This window comes from Diabrotica virgifera, chromosome 2 (genome assembly GCF_917563875.1).
Source record: "Diabrotica virgifera virgifera chromosome 2, PGI_DIABVI_V3a".
Lineage (NCBI taxonomy): Eukaryota > Metazoa > Arthropoda > Insecta > Coleoptera > Chrysomelidae > Diabrotica > Diabrotica virgifera.
This window is the reverse complement of record NC_065444.1, coordinates 231,517,267-231,529,658: the sequence shown is the minus strand read 5'-3', so window position 1 is coordinate 231,529,658 and position 12,392 is coordinate 231,517,267. Positions and strand designations below refer to the sequence as shown.

The following is a 12,392-nucleotide window of genomic DNA, read 5'->3' as shown; positions in this document are numbered from 1 at the left end:
AAGAGCCCTGAAATTATTGAATTTTTCCCGAGTGACACTTTGACAGTTTTAATTTCACGAGCCGAAGGCTAGTGAAATTATGTCGAAGTGTCACGAGAGCAAAAATTCTATATTAATTTCAGAGGTCGAGTGCAATTTGTTGCGATTATTTCATGAATAAAACTGTTCAAAACCAAAATTTGATTGTAATTTATTTATGTAAGTACCATTATACACACAGTTTTTATAAATATTTGACGATAGAAAGTCATCACTTTTATAATTTTTAAAACATTAATTGTCATTAATGTCACTGAATGTATTTTTTCATAGCAACGAAGGGCATCTGACGTAATATACTTAACGACGGGAGATTATCAAAAATTATCGATTTAATTCAGATTTCTGTAGATTGTTCAGAATCTCCTATGAATGAAATAATCAGTAGTAATTGCACAAGAGCTCTAAAATTATTGAATTTTTCCCGAGTGACACTTTGACAGTTTTAATTTCACGAGCCTAAGGCGAGTGAAATTATGTCAAAGTGTCACGAGGGCAAAAATTCTATATTAATTTTAGAGATAGAGTGCAATTTGTTGCGATTATTTCATGAATAAAACTGTTCAAAACCAAAATTTTATTGAAATTCATTTATGTAAGTACAAATTAGTACAATTAAACACACAGTTGTTATAAATATGTATTTGACGGTTGAAAGTCATCACTTTTATAATTTTTAAAACATTTGTCATTAATGTCACTGAATGTATTTTTTTCGTAGCAACGAAGGGCATCTGACGTAATGTACTTAACGACGGGGAATTATCAAAAATTATCGATTTAATTTGGATTTCTGTAGCTTTCTATTGGTCAGAATCTCCTATGAATGAAATAATCTAAAATATATATGACTGTTTAATTTTGGCGTTGTAAATATCTCAAGAGATAAATGGAGTGAACATGATATATTTCTGCAAAAAAAATGCACTCGTATGTAATTTGTGCGATTTAGTGCGAAACCGCTGACATTGGACACACTACATGAACAAACCCAGAATATCCCACACTATTGCTGCATATTCAACTGTGCATTCAAGGATGACCATACGTTGGTGTTTAACTTGCGAAATCTCACCAAGGGTTTGTTATTACTTTATATAAATACACTCACCGGCACAAAATTTTGCCACCCAAAATGTTTGATTAAGTTTGACAATTTATAACTTTATTATTTGTACTCCGATTTTCAAGACCCCTGCATCAGTTTGTAGGTACATACATGTTTTCATGCCGTTTGTTATTATTCCGGTAACAAAATTTTTTACTTAGATGGCATTATACGGGAAAGCGTTGTATTTTCTCCTAACTTTAAAAAATTCTGTGGAAAAATTGGAGAGCTTGTTATATACTGCTTTTGTATTATCCTGGAGGTATCGCTAAGATTTTGTTTTTTGAATTATCCGAATATCTCTTTTCTTTTAAAAGCTGTAAATAAAACACTGCTTTGAAGGTTTACTAAATTAAAAATATCAAACGCACTAAAATTAACAACACAAAACAAAATTAACAACAAAACAAAACAATTCAATGGCCGGTATGTCTACCTCTCGCAGCAACAACTGCTCGCAATCTGTTTGGCATCGAATAAAGATGTGTTATCCTTGCCTGGGGAATAGCCCGATACTCCTCTTCCAGGGTCATGCATATACACCGTTCTTAGGCGTCAACGCCCTTCGGTAGGGATCTATGGGGGAGTATCACCGAGCCGCAAGCCCTTATCCCTTGCCGTACTGCTCCCTCATAGGTCGATCAGATGCCCGCATATTCCAGTCTAAGCGCCAGATTCATATTTAGAATTTTATACTGACGCGTTAGCCTTTTTGTTTTCCGATGGCCTGGGCTGGGCTTGAACTCTCGTATAATACCTCACGGCGAAGTGAAGTGCGGGTCAGCCGCTAGTCGCACTGAGCTATCCGATCGACTTCCAGGGTCATAACTGTACTAAATTAGTTTTCTGGAGGTCTAGGAGACGGCGAATAGCTATTTTTAATTTATTTCATAAATGCTCAATAGGATTAAGATCTGGGCTGCATGCAAGCCATTTTAATCTTATCAATCCAACCTCTATTTAAGATATTTGTTTACAAATGAGTCAATCAGTGTTTTTGTTTACAAAAAATTGTACAGCTCTTACAATAAAAGAGATATTGGAATAATTCAAAAATCAAAGTTTTAGGAATATCTCCAGAATAATACAAAAGGAGTAATAAAATTTTTCCTCTCAAAAGTCCTCCAATTTTTCCACAGAATTTTTTAAAGTTGGGAGAAAATACAACGTTTCCATTGGCCTCCATATAATCCCATCTAAGCAAAAAATTTGTGTTACCTAAATAATAACAAACGACACCAAAACATGTACCTATAAACCAGAGCTGGGCAATACCTGGGTACAAGTACCCGAATTTTGTACTCTAAGTACGTTTTGGGTACTCAGTACCCAGTACCCGAGTACATTTTCAATAAAGTACTCGGTACTCGAACCCGTAGTGTATGGGTAAAATACCCGGTACCCGCGTTTATTATACGAGTACATTTTCCCCGAGTACTTTTTGCAAGTACAAACTTGTCGCTGCATGTGGGAGAGCAAATTAATAGCAACACGCAAAAACGCCGTTTTCAGTATCAGTCGATCAGTGCATTCGAAAAGTTAAGCAAACGTCTATTCATTTATGCCATAATAATTAATAGCCCTTCAAGAAATGCTCTGAGGAACTGATGAAACTGAAAAATTAGTTATCTTAAAAGCCAATAAAATTAATCAGTGAGTGTGAGTGCGTGAGTGGTATTATACTGATTACAGTAAAACCTGTGTTACCGGCCACCTGCCAAAATCGGCCACCTGTACTTACGGCCTGTTTAAAAATTCCGCAAACGCAATTATATGTAATACAATATACTATACTATATTCGCTTATTTATGACCTACTATTTACGGCCACCTTTATAATACGGCCAAATAATCACATATTTTTAAAGCCCATTTTATAGAAATTGAATGTGAATGTTAACCAAAATAATTTTGTTAAAATAATTTTGTCTATTTGTTGATGGAAATTCCCAGTACTATTTATTAGGACCTATTGTATCTACCTAATCAGGGGATTAACTTTTATTTGGTCGGTAGGCACAATAGGTTCTTAAAATCCTCCAATAAAATGTCGTAAAAGTGTTGTAAAAGAGAAACGTTTGTCACTATTTATAAGTATGATTACAATTCACAACAGTCGGCCGAAAAATATGGTGTAAAAACTCAAATTATCAAAGGACATAAAAAATAAAAGTGGGTTGAAAAATTCCTTAAAAAAGCTTAACATCAATATGTTTTTTCCGTAGTATAGTTCTGTTTTATATTAGGATATTAAAGTAGTTTTAGTAGTTTCCAACGTTTCCGTTTATGTATAGAATTATATTTGCTTTTATTAACAAAATAAACAACGTTCCAATTATCTTTTATATATTTGTGGACTACAAAAACTGGAAATACCGGCCACCTTTTTATATCGGCCAATAGTTCCTTCATTTTTAGTGGCCGTTACTGACAGGTTTTATTGTATTAATCAGTGATCAATTTTTTAAATTCTTACTTTTTTATTTAAGTTGGAGTTATACCTACGTTATTTTATGTTTTCATGACTCATAAATAAATATGTTTAGAGAGGCAGAGATAATTATTAGGTACCTTCTTACCTTTTTCGGGTTCTATATTCAAATGTACTCGAAATAAGTACCCGAGAAATTCGGGTAATTGTACTTTGAGTATTGTACTCTGAGTACTTTTTTTGTGCAATGTACTCGGTACTCGTTCATCAAATATGAAAAGTGCCCGGTACTCTGAACCTGAGTACAATTTATCAGTACCCGGCCCAGCTCTGCTATAAATTGATGCAAGAATCTTGAAAATCGAAGTACAAATAAGAAAGTTAGAAAATATCAATCTTAATCAAAAATTTAGGTGGCGGAATTTTGTGCCGGTGACTGTATATATTGTTCTGAATCTATTTTCCTGTGGCATGTTAATACAATTTACTCTTTTTACTGGGAATAAGGTATTGTACCCTCGGAGATCCGTGGAAAAAATTTACACCCAAAATAACAAAATTCAGCTTGGCAACACTGTGCGAATGTTGATAGTAACATATCCTTTTTAAGATAAGCACAACTGTAATTTAGTCCAAACAAATTAATATATTTTTTTGCCAACAAAAATGAGATTTTTCAACCAAATAATGTTTCAAATATGATGTGCAAAATAATTTTTAATTGGGTTCTGCTAATGGGCTTGCTTTTTTTGTCCTTAAAGTAAAAAAAACTAAATTTTACTCATTAAATCAATGTTATCCGGTTATCGTCTTAATTATTTTAACTGTACTAATATCCGTTGAGTAATTCTGAATGATGAATAGGTCGTTAAAACATTTTATCTGTAGCGGCTTCTGGAATATCTTAAAAATATCGAATTTCATTGATAAAATGCGCATATTCCACCGATCTTCGCTTCGACAATACATGTTTACTTTAAAATAAGGTTATTTTGACGTTTCGATTTTCACTTTGAAAATTTTCTATCAATGATAGATGCAACTTATTATTGTTTGCCTCTTGATACATCGAGGATTTTTGGTGTTACCTTTGGTGCAATTCGGTGTTTTGCAGTCTTTCTTCCAGGGCACTATTCATTTTCCAATGCATATAATATGCTTGTTAGCAACGCACGATAGTAGATTTATAGATCATAAATATATGATAGTCTCATCTAGTGTTGGAAAATTCTCGAGAATGAAAAATCGGAGAATATTCTAAAGAATATTCTCGAGAATATTCTCGATATGGAGAATTTTCTGAGAATGAACGCCATGACGCACTTGAGAATATTGTTGAAGATGAAAAATAGGGTTTTAAAAATCATGATCTTATATACAAAATTATGAGACGAAATAACAGTGTTCTTTGTATATAAAAAAAAATACAATAACAACAGAAAACACAAAATTTCTTTGATAAAAAAATTAAATTTTCTTCTTAACAGCAAATAATCGATGTGGTATGATAAAAGATAAGACCTCAGATTCAGAATCTATTTATATCATTAGCATGGGCGCCCATATAAAAATTTTCAGGGGGGGGGGCAGACCTGAAGATTTTGCACATTACATTTTGTACACCATGGATAACAATATATAGTTTAAACCACCCTAAAAGCCAAGAGGGAACAACGGGCGCCTCTGCCCATGCTTATGGGCGCCTATGATCATTAGGTCATTAGCTCATCCTAGTCATCTACAATGTGCATTTCAATGTACTGATGAGTTGTGGGATTTTGTTTTTCACAAGTAGCCAGCTCAATCATGGATTGGTCTACGTCTAACAATTTTAAATTGTGAGCAATAAAAGTTACCTTACGAGCCCGTTCAGCAGTGACCCGGTTTCTTTTAGAGGAGTGGATAAAAAACTATAAATACTGAAACTTCTTTCAGTCTCTGCACTAAATGAAGGCATGCTTAATATATCAACTACTATTTTAGTTAATTTTGTTCCGAAACATGTACCTTTTCACCATATGATTAAGTCTAGTTTTTCAATTAATTTTACAAGGTATGGTTTTCCAAAAAATCCCTACTTAGATAAAGTGCCAAATCTGCCATTATTTCAGCCGACTCATCACCATATTTTAAAGTTGCTAAATTATCTACAAACTCAGTTTCCTCAACTTGTTATTCTCTGCTTAAATGAACACCATTCTAAATATTTGCACGTTAATATTGCACCAAAACAATAAATATTGACACTGTTAATACCCTTGCTAGTGGTTCATGGGATTGGCAAAAACAATATACCTCGTATAAATAAAAAACTGGAAGAAGGAATAGGATGATAGTCAATTTGGGTTCAGAAACGGACTAGGAACTAGAGAGGCGTTATTTGCTTTTAATGTGTTAGTTCACAGATGCATGGACACAAATGTGGATGTGCATGTTTGTTATGTTTATTTTGAGAAAGCTTTTGACAAATTAAGACATGAAAAATTAGTCCAAATTCTAAAAACAAAAAACATAGACAAAAGCGACTTACGAATAATAACAAACCTTTACTGGAATCAATGAACACAAATTGTAATAGACAACGAACCCAGTCCAGAAATTGAAATCAGGAGAGGAGTTAGGCAGGGACGTATTATGTCTCCATTACCCTTTAATTCATATAGTGAAGCCATTTTCGAAGAAGCATTACTATTTCAAAGTGAAGGAATAATAATTAACGGAAAATCTATTAACAACATAAGATATGCAAATGACACCGTAATTATGGCAATCTCTGCTGAACAACTCCAACTCCTACTAAACAAGACAAACAGTTTCTGTGAAGAATATGTACTAAAAATTAACATAAAAAAGACCAAATACATGATAATTACTAAGAAAACAAACATAAAAACAAGCATATATTTGGGAAATGTACCGATATAAAGGGTTGATAAATAATACAAATACCTAGAAACCTGGATTTCAGAGAAAAATTATCAAAATCAGGATTAAGGACCAGGATAGAAATAGCAAGAAATGCGTTTGTAAAAATGAAAACAGTTCTCTGCAACAAAGATCTTAGCTTAGAATTGAGAGTAAGAGCTTTGAGATGCTACGTGTTCTCGATACTGTAATATGGACTTGAAAGCTGGACATTAAAGCAAGAACACATAAATAAGCTACAGTCATTTGAGATGTGGTGTTACAGAAGGATGCTTAGAATAGCATGTACACAGAAGAAAACGAACACGGTATTCCGAGTATTGCGAGGAATGGGTAAAATATGCGAAATAATTAACACAATAGAAATAAGAAAGTTACAATATCTGTGACGCATAAAGAGGGGACAACGATATGTAATGCTAAGACTGATAATACAGGTGTAGGGATGCCGGTTTCAACAACCCTTCATGATGAAGTCTGATAGATATCAGTATCTCCGTTCAGCGGTTCTTACTTGCAATAATTTCGATGTGCCGCTCGCCTTCGATAGATCAGTGGAGAAACTTTAATGGACTTCCATACGTTGCTAATTCTGGCCTGTTGAATTGGTTAAGTAAATAAAACACTCGTTATTTAGATAGACTGTAATGCCGGATTTATACTCAGCCTTTGCCACTGCCGCTGCCGTTGACGGAAATATTGCCCGAAATATAATATCAACGCGAGTGAGGTGTTTACATCAGTTCCTCACCAATGTCCCGACAACTCATTACCGAACGACTCACAAGAAAGGAATTGTGACAACAACATCGTCTTGCTCCCTTACTCACTTGCCGCTTTGCCGGCGGCGAAGCCGCCTTTGACTTCTCTCCTTTGACTTCCGTCACTAGAACCGACTTTTTGGGTATGTAGGTGCAATGGCAGTAGCATGACGAGGAGCAGCGAGAGTGAGCTATTTACACATTCACGCTGCCCACTTCCCTGTCCAATTCCCTGTCGAACAGGGCTGAGTATAAATCCGGTATAATGAAATGTGAGAAGGGCAAGAAATATAACATTTAAATGAGTTAACAGCTAGGAACCGTAAAACCGCCACAACATATCCTTCTACACTTTACCGGCTTTATTTGCAGATTGGCGCGCGAAGAATTCTCTTCGAAGGAGCCGGCGTAGGAAAAAAGATCTTTGCGTGTGTTCTTAACGAATATTGATAGCTGACTGCCTGCTTGCCTTTACACCCCGTTAACGAATTTTTCCGTTGGGGTGCTTGGGTAGTAGGCGTGGATTAACATTCTTGGAAATTGGCCTTCTTCAGGCACTGCGTAATAAAATTATTTATGACTTTTTCAGAGGCGTCGTGGTATAAATATTATTTGGTTAAATCGAATTTATTTGGGTGGAGACTACAGTTCTCCAACAACAGGGAAAGATAAGAGGCGGAAGGAGTATAGGAAGAAGGAGAGTGTCATGGTTGAGGAATTTAAGAGACTAGTTTAAATGCAGTTCTATAGAACTTTTCAGAGCAGCGATAGATAAAGTAGAGATAGTGATGATCATATCCAACCTCCGATTAGGAGACGGCGCTTAAAGAAGAAGAAGCAACAGCAAATCTTACGCTCCAGCTTAGCCCAGCTGAGCTTATAGATAGGGCAGCTTTTAAGTCTCACTTATGTTGCACCATAATTTTCGATTATTATCTAAGCACATCTTAACTGAGAGGAAATTTAAGATGCAATCCACGTGGGAATCCATTGGGGCAAGCTTAAAATTGATCTAATGGGACCCGCAAATTACGTCCTTTCTCGACAATTCTATTCGACGAGCAAGTGTGTTCGAAAAAAATTACGAACATGAGTTGCACACACACTTCAGTTTCAATTAGTAGTTTGTCCGAATATGAAACGAATTTCATTAGCTGCAGTAGCGGCGGCGTTTGCCACAAAATTAAACAAAAAATGGAAACGAACAAAATAGGCTAAAAATGTAAAAATATAAATTCTAATAAAAACGTTCTACTCAGATGGCGAAAAAAAATATTGACTTTTAATTTAAAACAAATATGTTAAAAAATAAATGAATGCACCACTTATGGATAAACAGTCGATTTTTAATATTGTTGTACCCACACACTTCAAATTTGCTGGAATTTTTTCTGTATGAAAAAGAAAGCTGTTAGTCTGAAGGATATAATTTAATAAAATATATGGTACAGACATGCCGATGGTTATTTTTGATAGGTTTTTATCATGCATTGTGTACCTAGTATGTTGCATTCTATTTTGCCTTTAAGTACATGCAATATATTTATGATTTTTATGATTAAAAAATGAGGGGGCATACAATTATATATAAACTTCAAACAAAATGAAGTTACACCAGAGAAAATATATAGAGTGCAAATAACCCCCTACTCACCCTCCACCCCTAACGAGAGAAGTGTCATCAGTAGGAAAAGTGCAATTCTTGAGAGATACCCTTGGTAATTGGACTGACCTGCTAACAGAATAAACTTTTTTCTGTCCCTTATCTCCGGTCTTTATGGTGGCCAACGGATCATCAGTAAGGTTTTCCTGTTTGCCATTTTTGATAGAAGGTGCACCCTCTTGTCTTTCGGAAACTTTGGTAGGGCCCAACCACCTAAGCATATTTCAGCAATGCAGTTATTTTTGGAGTCGCTAAAAGTTGTGGTAACATGCTTGCGAATGAAAATGTCCTGAAAAAATAAAATAGGTTTTAGAAAATTACAAATAAAAACAATAAATTGAATAAAAACTAAAATAATAAAAATAAAAAATTGCAGAAGAATCATAAATGAATTAAACCTTGAAGTCCCTGTAATCTGTCCTAGCAAGACGCTACCTCTTCCTGCTTGGCTAATATCTTCTCCCTATATAAATTTGAACATTTTGTCAGAAAATAAAAAAAGAAACCTACCACCGTTTAGTTAATTCTAAATCATCATCATCAATTAAAACTCGACTTATGTCCTTCATCGTTGATACCAACATTTTATCACAAAATCAGTTCGGCTTTTTAACAAATAAATGTACCACTGATGCCATGTTTTCTGTACTACATGATGTTTACCAAGCACTAAACAATAATCTTTATACTGCCACTGTTTTCTTCGAATATGCCAAAGCTTTTGATTGTGTAAATCACCACATCTTGATTACAAAACTAAATTTCTATGGAATTCGTGGTATTTCTTTGAATTGGTTCCAATCCTACTTGAATAATAGGAAACAACTAGTTAGAGCAAATGATACTGACTCTAGTCTCAAAAACATTGTATGTGGAGTACCACAAGGTTCAGTATTGGGTCCTCTACTGTTCCTTATCTTTATAAATGACATCACTAATTTAAAAATCAATGGGAAAATTTTTCTTTTTGGTGATGATACCAGTATCACATGGAGCAACTCAACTATTGCATCTCTTCATGAAACTATAACTTTGGATCTACTGACAATAAAGACCTGGTCTGACTCTAATTTACTCTCTTTTAACGTAAATAAAACAGTAGCATTTTCCTATAAAGGAGCTCTTCAACCTTTGCCTCTTAATAACAGCCAGATCAGTACCGTTGATTCTGTAAAATTTCTTGGTATTTTTTTAGACAGAAACCTCAAATGGTCCCTTCATATCGATTCGTTAAGTAAGAAACTCGCCTCAGCTTGCTATGCAATAAGATCTATCTCAAGGGAACTCAATTTATCATCTTCTAAAATAACATATTTTTCGTTGGTCGAGTCTCATCTTCGATATCGTCTTCCTTTTTGGGGTTCTAGTACAGCTGCTCAATTTGATGTCATTTTTAGATTGCAAAAAAGGGCAATAAGATATCTGTTTGGCCTCAGAAGATCTACACATTGCAGAAGTTACTTCAGAGATCACGAAATTTTAACACTTCCATCTTTATATATTCTAGAAACGGTTTGTTTAATTCGTAAACACCTTCATGTCTTTCCATCAAGGCCCAATCATCTTTACTCCACCAGAAATTCAATCTTTGATATTTATTTACCGATTCCATCCACTGAGTTATTAAAGAAAGCTATATTATATTCCGCAAAGAAACTGTACAATCATCTTCCGTTACAACTTAAATCTGCAACATCTTTCCCTAAGTTCCGTAAAATGACAAAAGCCTATTTATCCAAAAGACTATATTATTCAATAGAAGAATTTCTCAATGAATAACTAAGAAAATTGGGTTTCATACGCAGTAGCATAAATTTGTCAGTTCCTTATTTTGTACCTATTTTATTTTATTTGTGGTATGTTCAATTTGCAGTTTAAATAAATTTTGCAATAAATTGTTTTTGTCTTGGCTTTTATATTTTATACTGTACATTATTGACGATTTATCTAATTTTAGTAAATTGTAGTTGTTATTTGTTATTTATGTTATGTTTTTCTTTTGACTGTATGTAAGCTTTGTCCATAAAATTGTAAAAATTTTCAGTGGCAATAAAGCATATTTCTATTCTAATCTATAATGGCGCTGCAACTCTTCGTGAGTCTTTGTCGCGTTTACTATTGCCTTTCATGTTTGTCGATCCTGTGCCACTATTCCCATTGTCTCACTCCCATTATCTCCAGACTTTCTTTGACTGCATCTTTCCACCTTTTTCTAGGCCGTCCTACAGACCTTCCTCCATTTGGCCTTTCCCAGAACACATTGTTTATAAGGCGATTGTCGTTACTGCGTATCACATGTCCTGTCCATCTGAGTCTATTCGCCTTTATATATCTGACTAGATTTTCTTTTCCGAATAAAGACTCTAACTCGTTATTGTATCTGCGTCTCCATTCGTTTGTCACGCTGTCTCTGCAAGGGCCATCGAACAAGGCCACCCTCATCGATGGGGGACATCGATGGGGGACACCACCGTCGAACAAGGTTGTAACTCAAGTTACATCTATTTTCAGATTTCAACACAGGCGAATTCAGAAAAAAATTGCGCACACGTCAATATAAACTACATAGTTTAATTCTCAATAGATTGGCTAATACTCCATTGAAAAAAGTTGTATTTTAACTTACGTGTGCTATTTTAGCGTGAAAAAGGCAGTAACACTGGATAATCCTTATGTTAAATATTTACTTTCTTTATACTTGACGATTAACAAAGTTGTTAAATGAGTTACAACTTTGTTGCACATATGTTTAATTTATTAAGTATTTAAACATATGGTGTATCTCATAAATCAATTTATCGAAATGAAAATAAAAAAGGATTTAAAGACTTTTTCCATTTTGATAGTTGCGGTTGACAAAATAAATATAGAATAGTTTTTCCTACATACTTCTATATAGTGAAACAGTGTAATATTAACATTACACATGTATTTTTCGAAATAGCACATTCACAAAACGAGGGTGATTCAATGCATGCCCTTATAGAAAAACGGAAAAAACATTAAGTCGTATATGCTCCAGACCAATTGATAACCATGATACGACATGCAAAAGCATCAGGCAAGCCTAAATCCGTAACTGAATTAAATCGGAACCAAATTCGAAATTTTAACCTATTTAAGGACACACATGTTAATTTTGAAGTACAGTGGAACCTCGATTATCCGTCAGGGCACCGGACCAAGGGTATGACGGATAATCGAAAAGACGGTTAACAGAACATTAAAAAAAATTCATAGTATTATGGTGACACACTGAATTATGGTAACATACAGATATTGACTAATAATTATTGTGCTGTGCGTTTTTATTTTTGGCTTGCGATTCAAAAAATAGAACTCTAAAAGCACGGTATCATTTATCATTACCTATTTAAATTTAATCCAGAGCCCTGGATAAGAACAAAAATATTTACATAAAAAAATGCGGTGGTGGCATACCTGCACATGTACATTTCAACGAAT

At 34.4% G+C, this 12,392-nt stretch overlaps 1 protein-coding gene across 2 annotated transcripts in view; it reads right to left on the bottom strand.

Annotated features, from left to right (window-relative positions):
* The window catches only part of LOC114334023 (uncharacterized), a 341,942-nt gene that overhangs the window by 283,360 nt on the left and 46,190 nt on the right, over positions 1–12,392 (bottom strand). The window contains exon 2 of one of the 2 annotated variants that reach the window (XM_050644347.1): positions 8,997–9,216. In XM_050644347.1, the coding sequence (XP_050500304.1) occupies positions 8,997–9,148 (152 nt within the window). In that variant the 5' untranslated portion in view covers positions 9,149–9,216. Of the gene's footprint in view, positions 1–8,918; positions 9,217–12,392 lie in introns of both variants that reach the window. The other variant, XM_050644346.1, reaches the window with a different exon arrangement.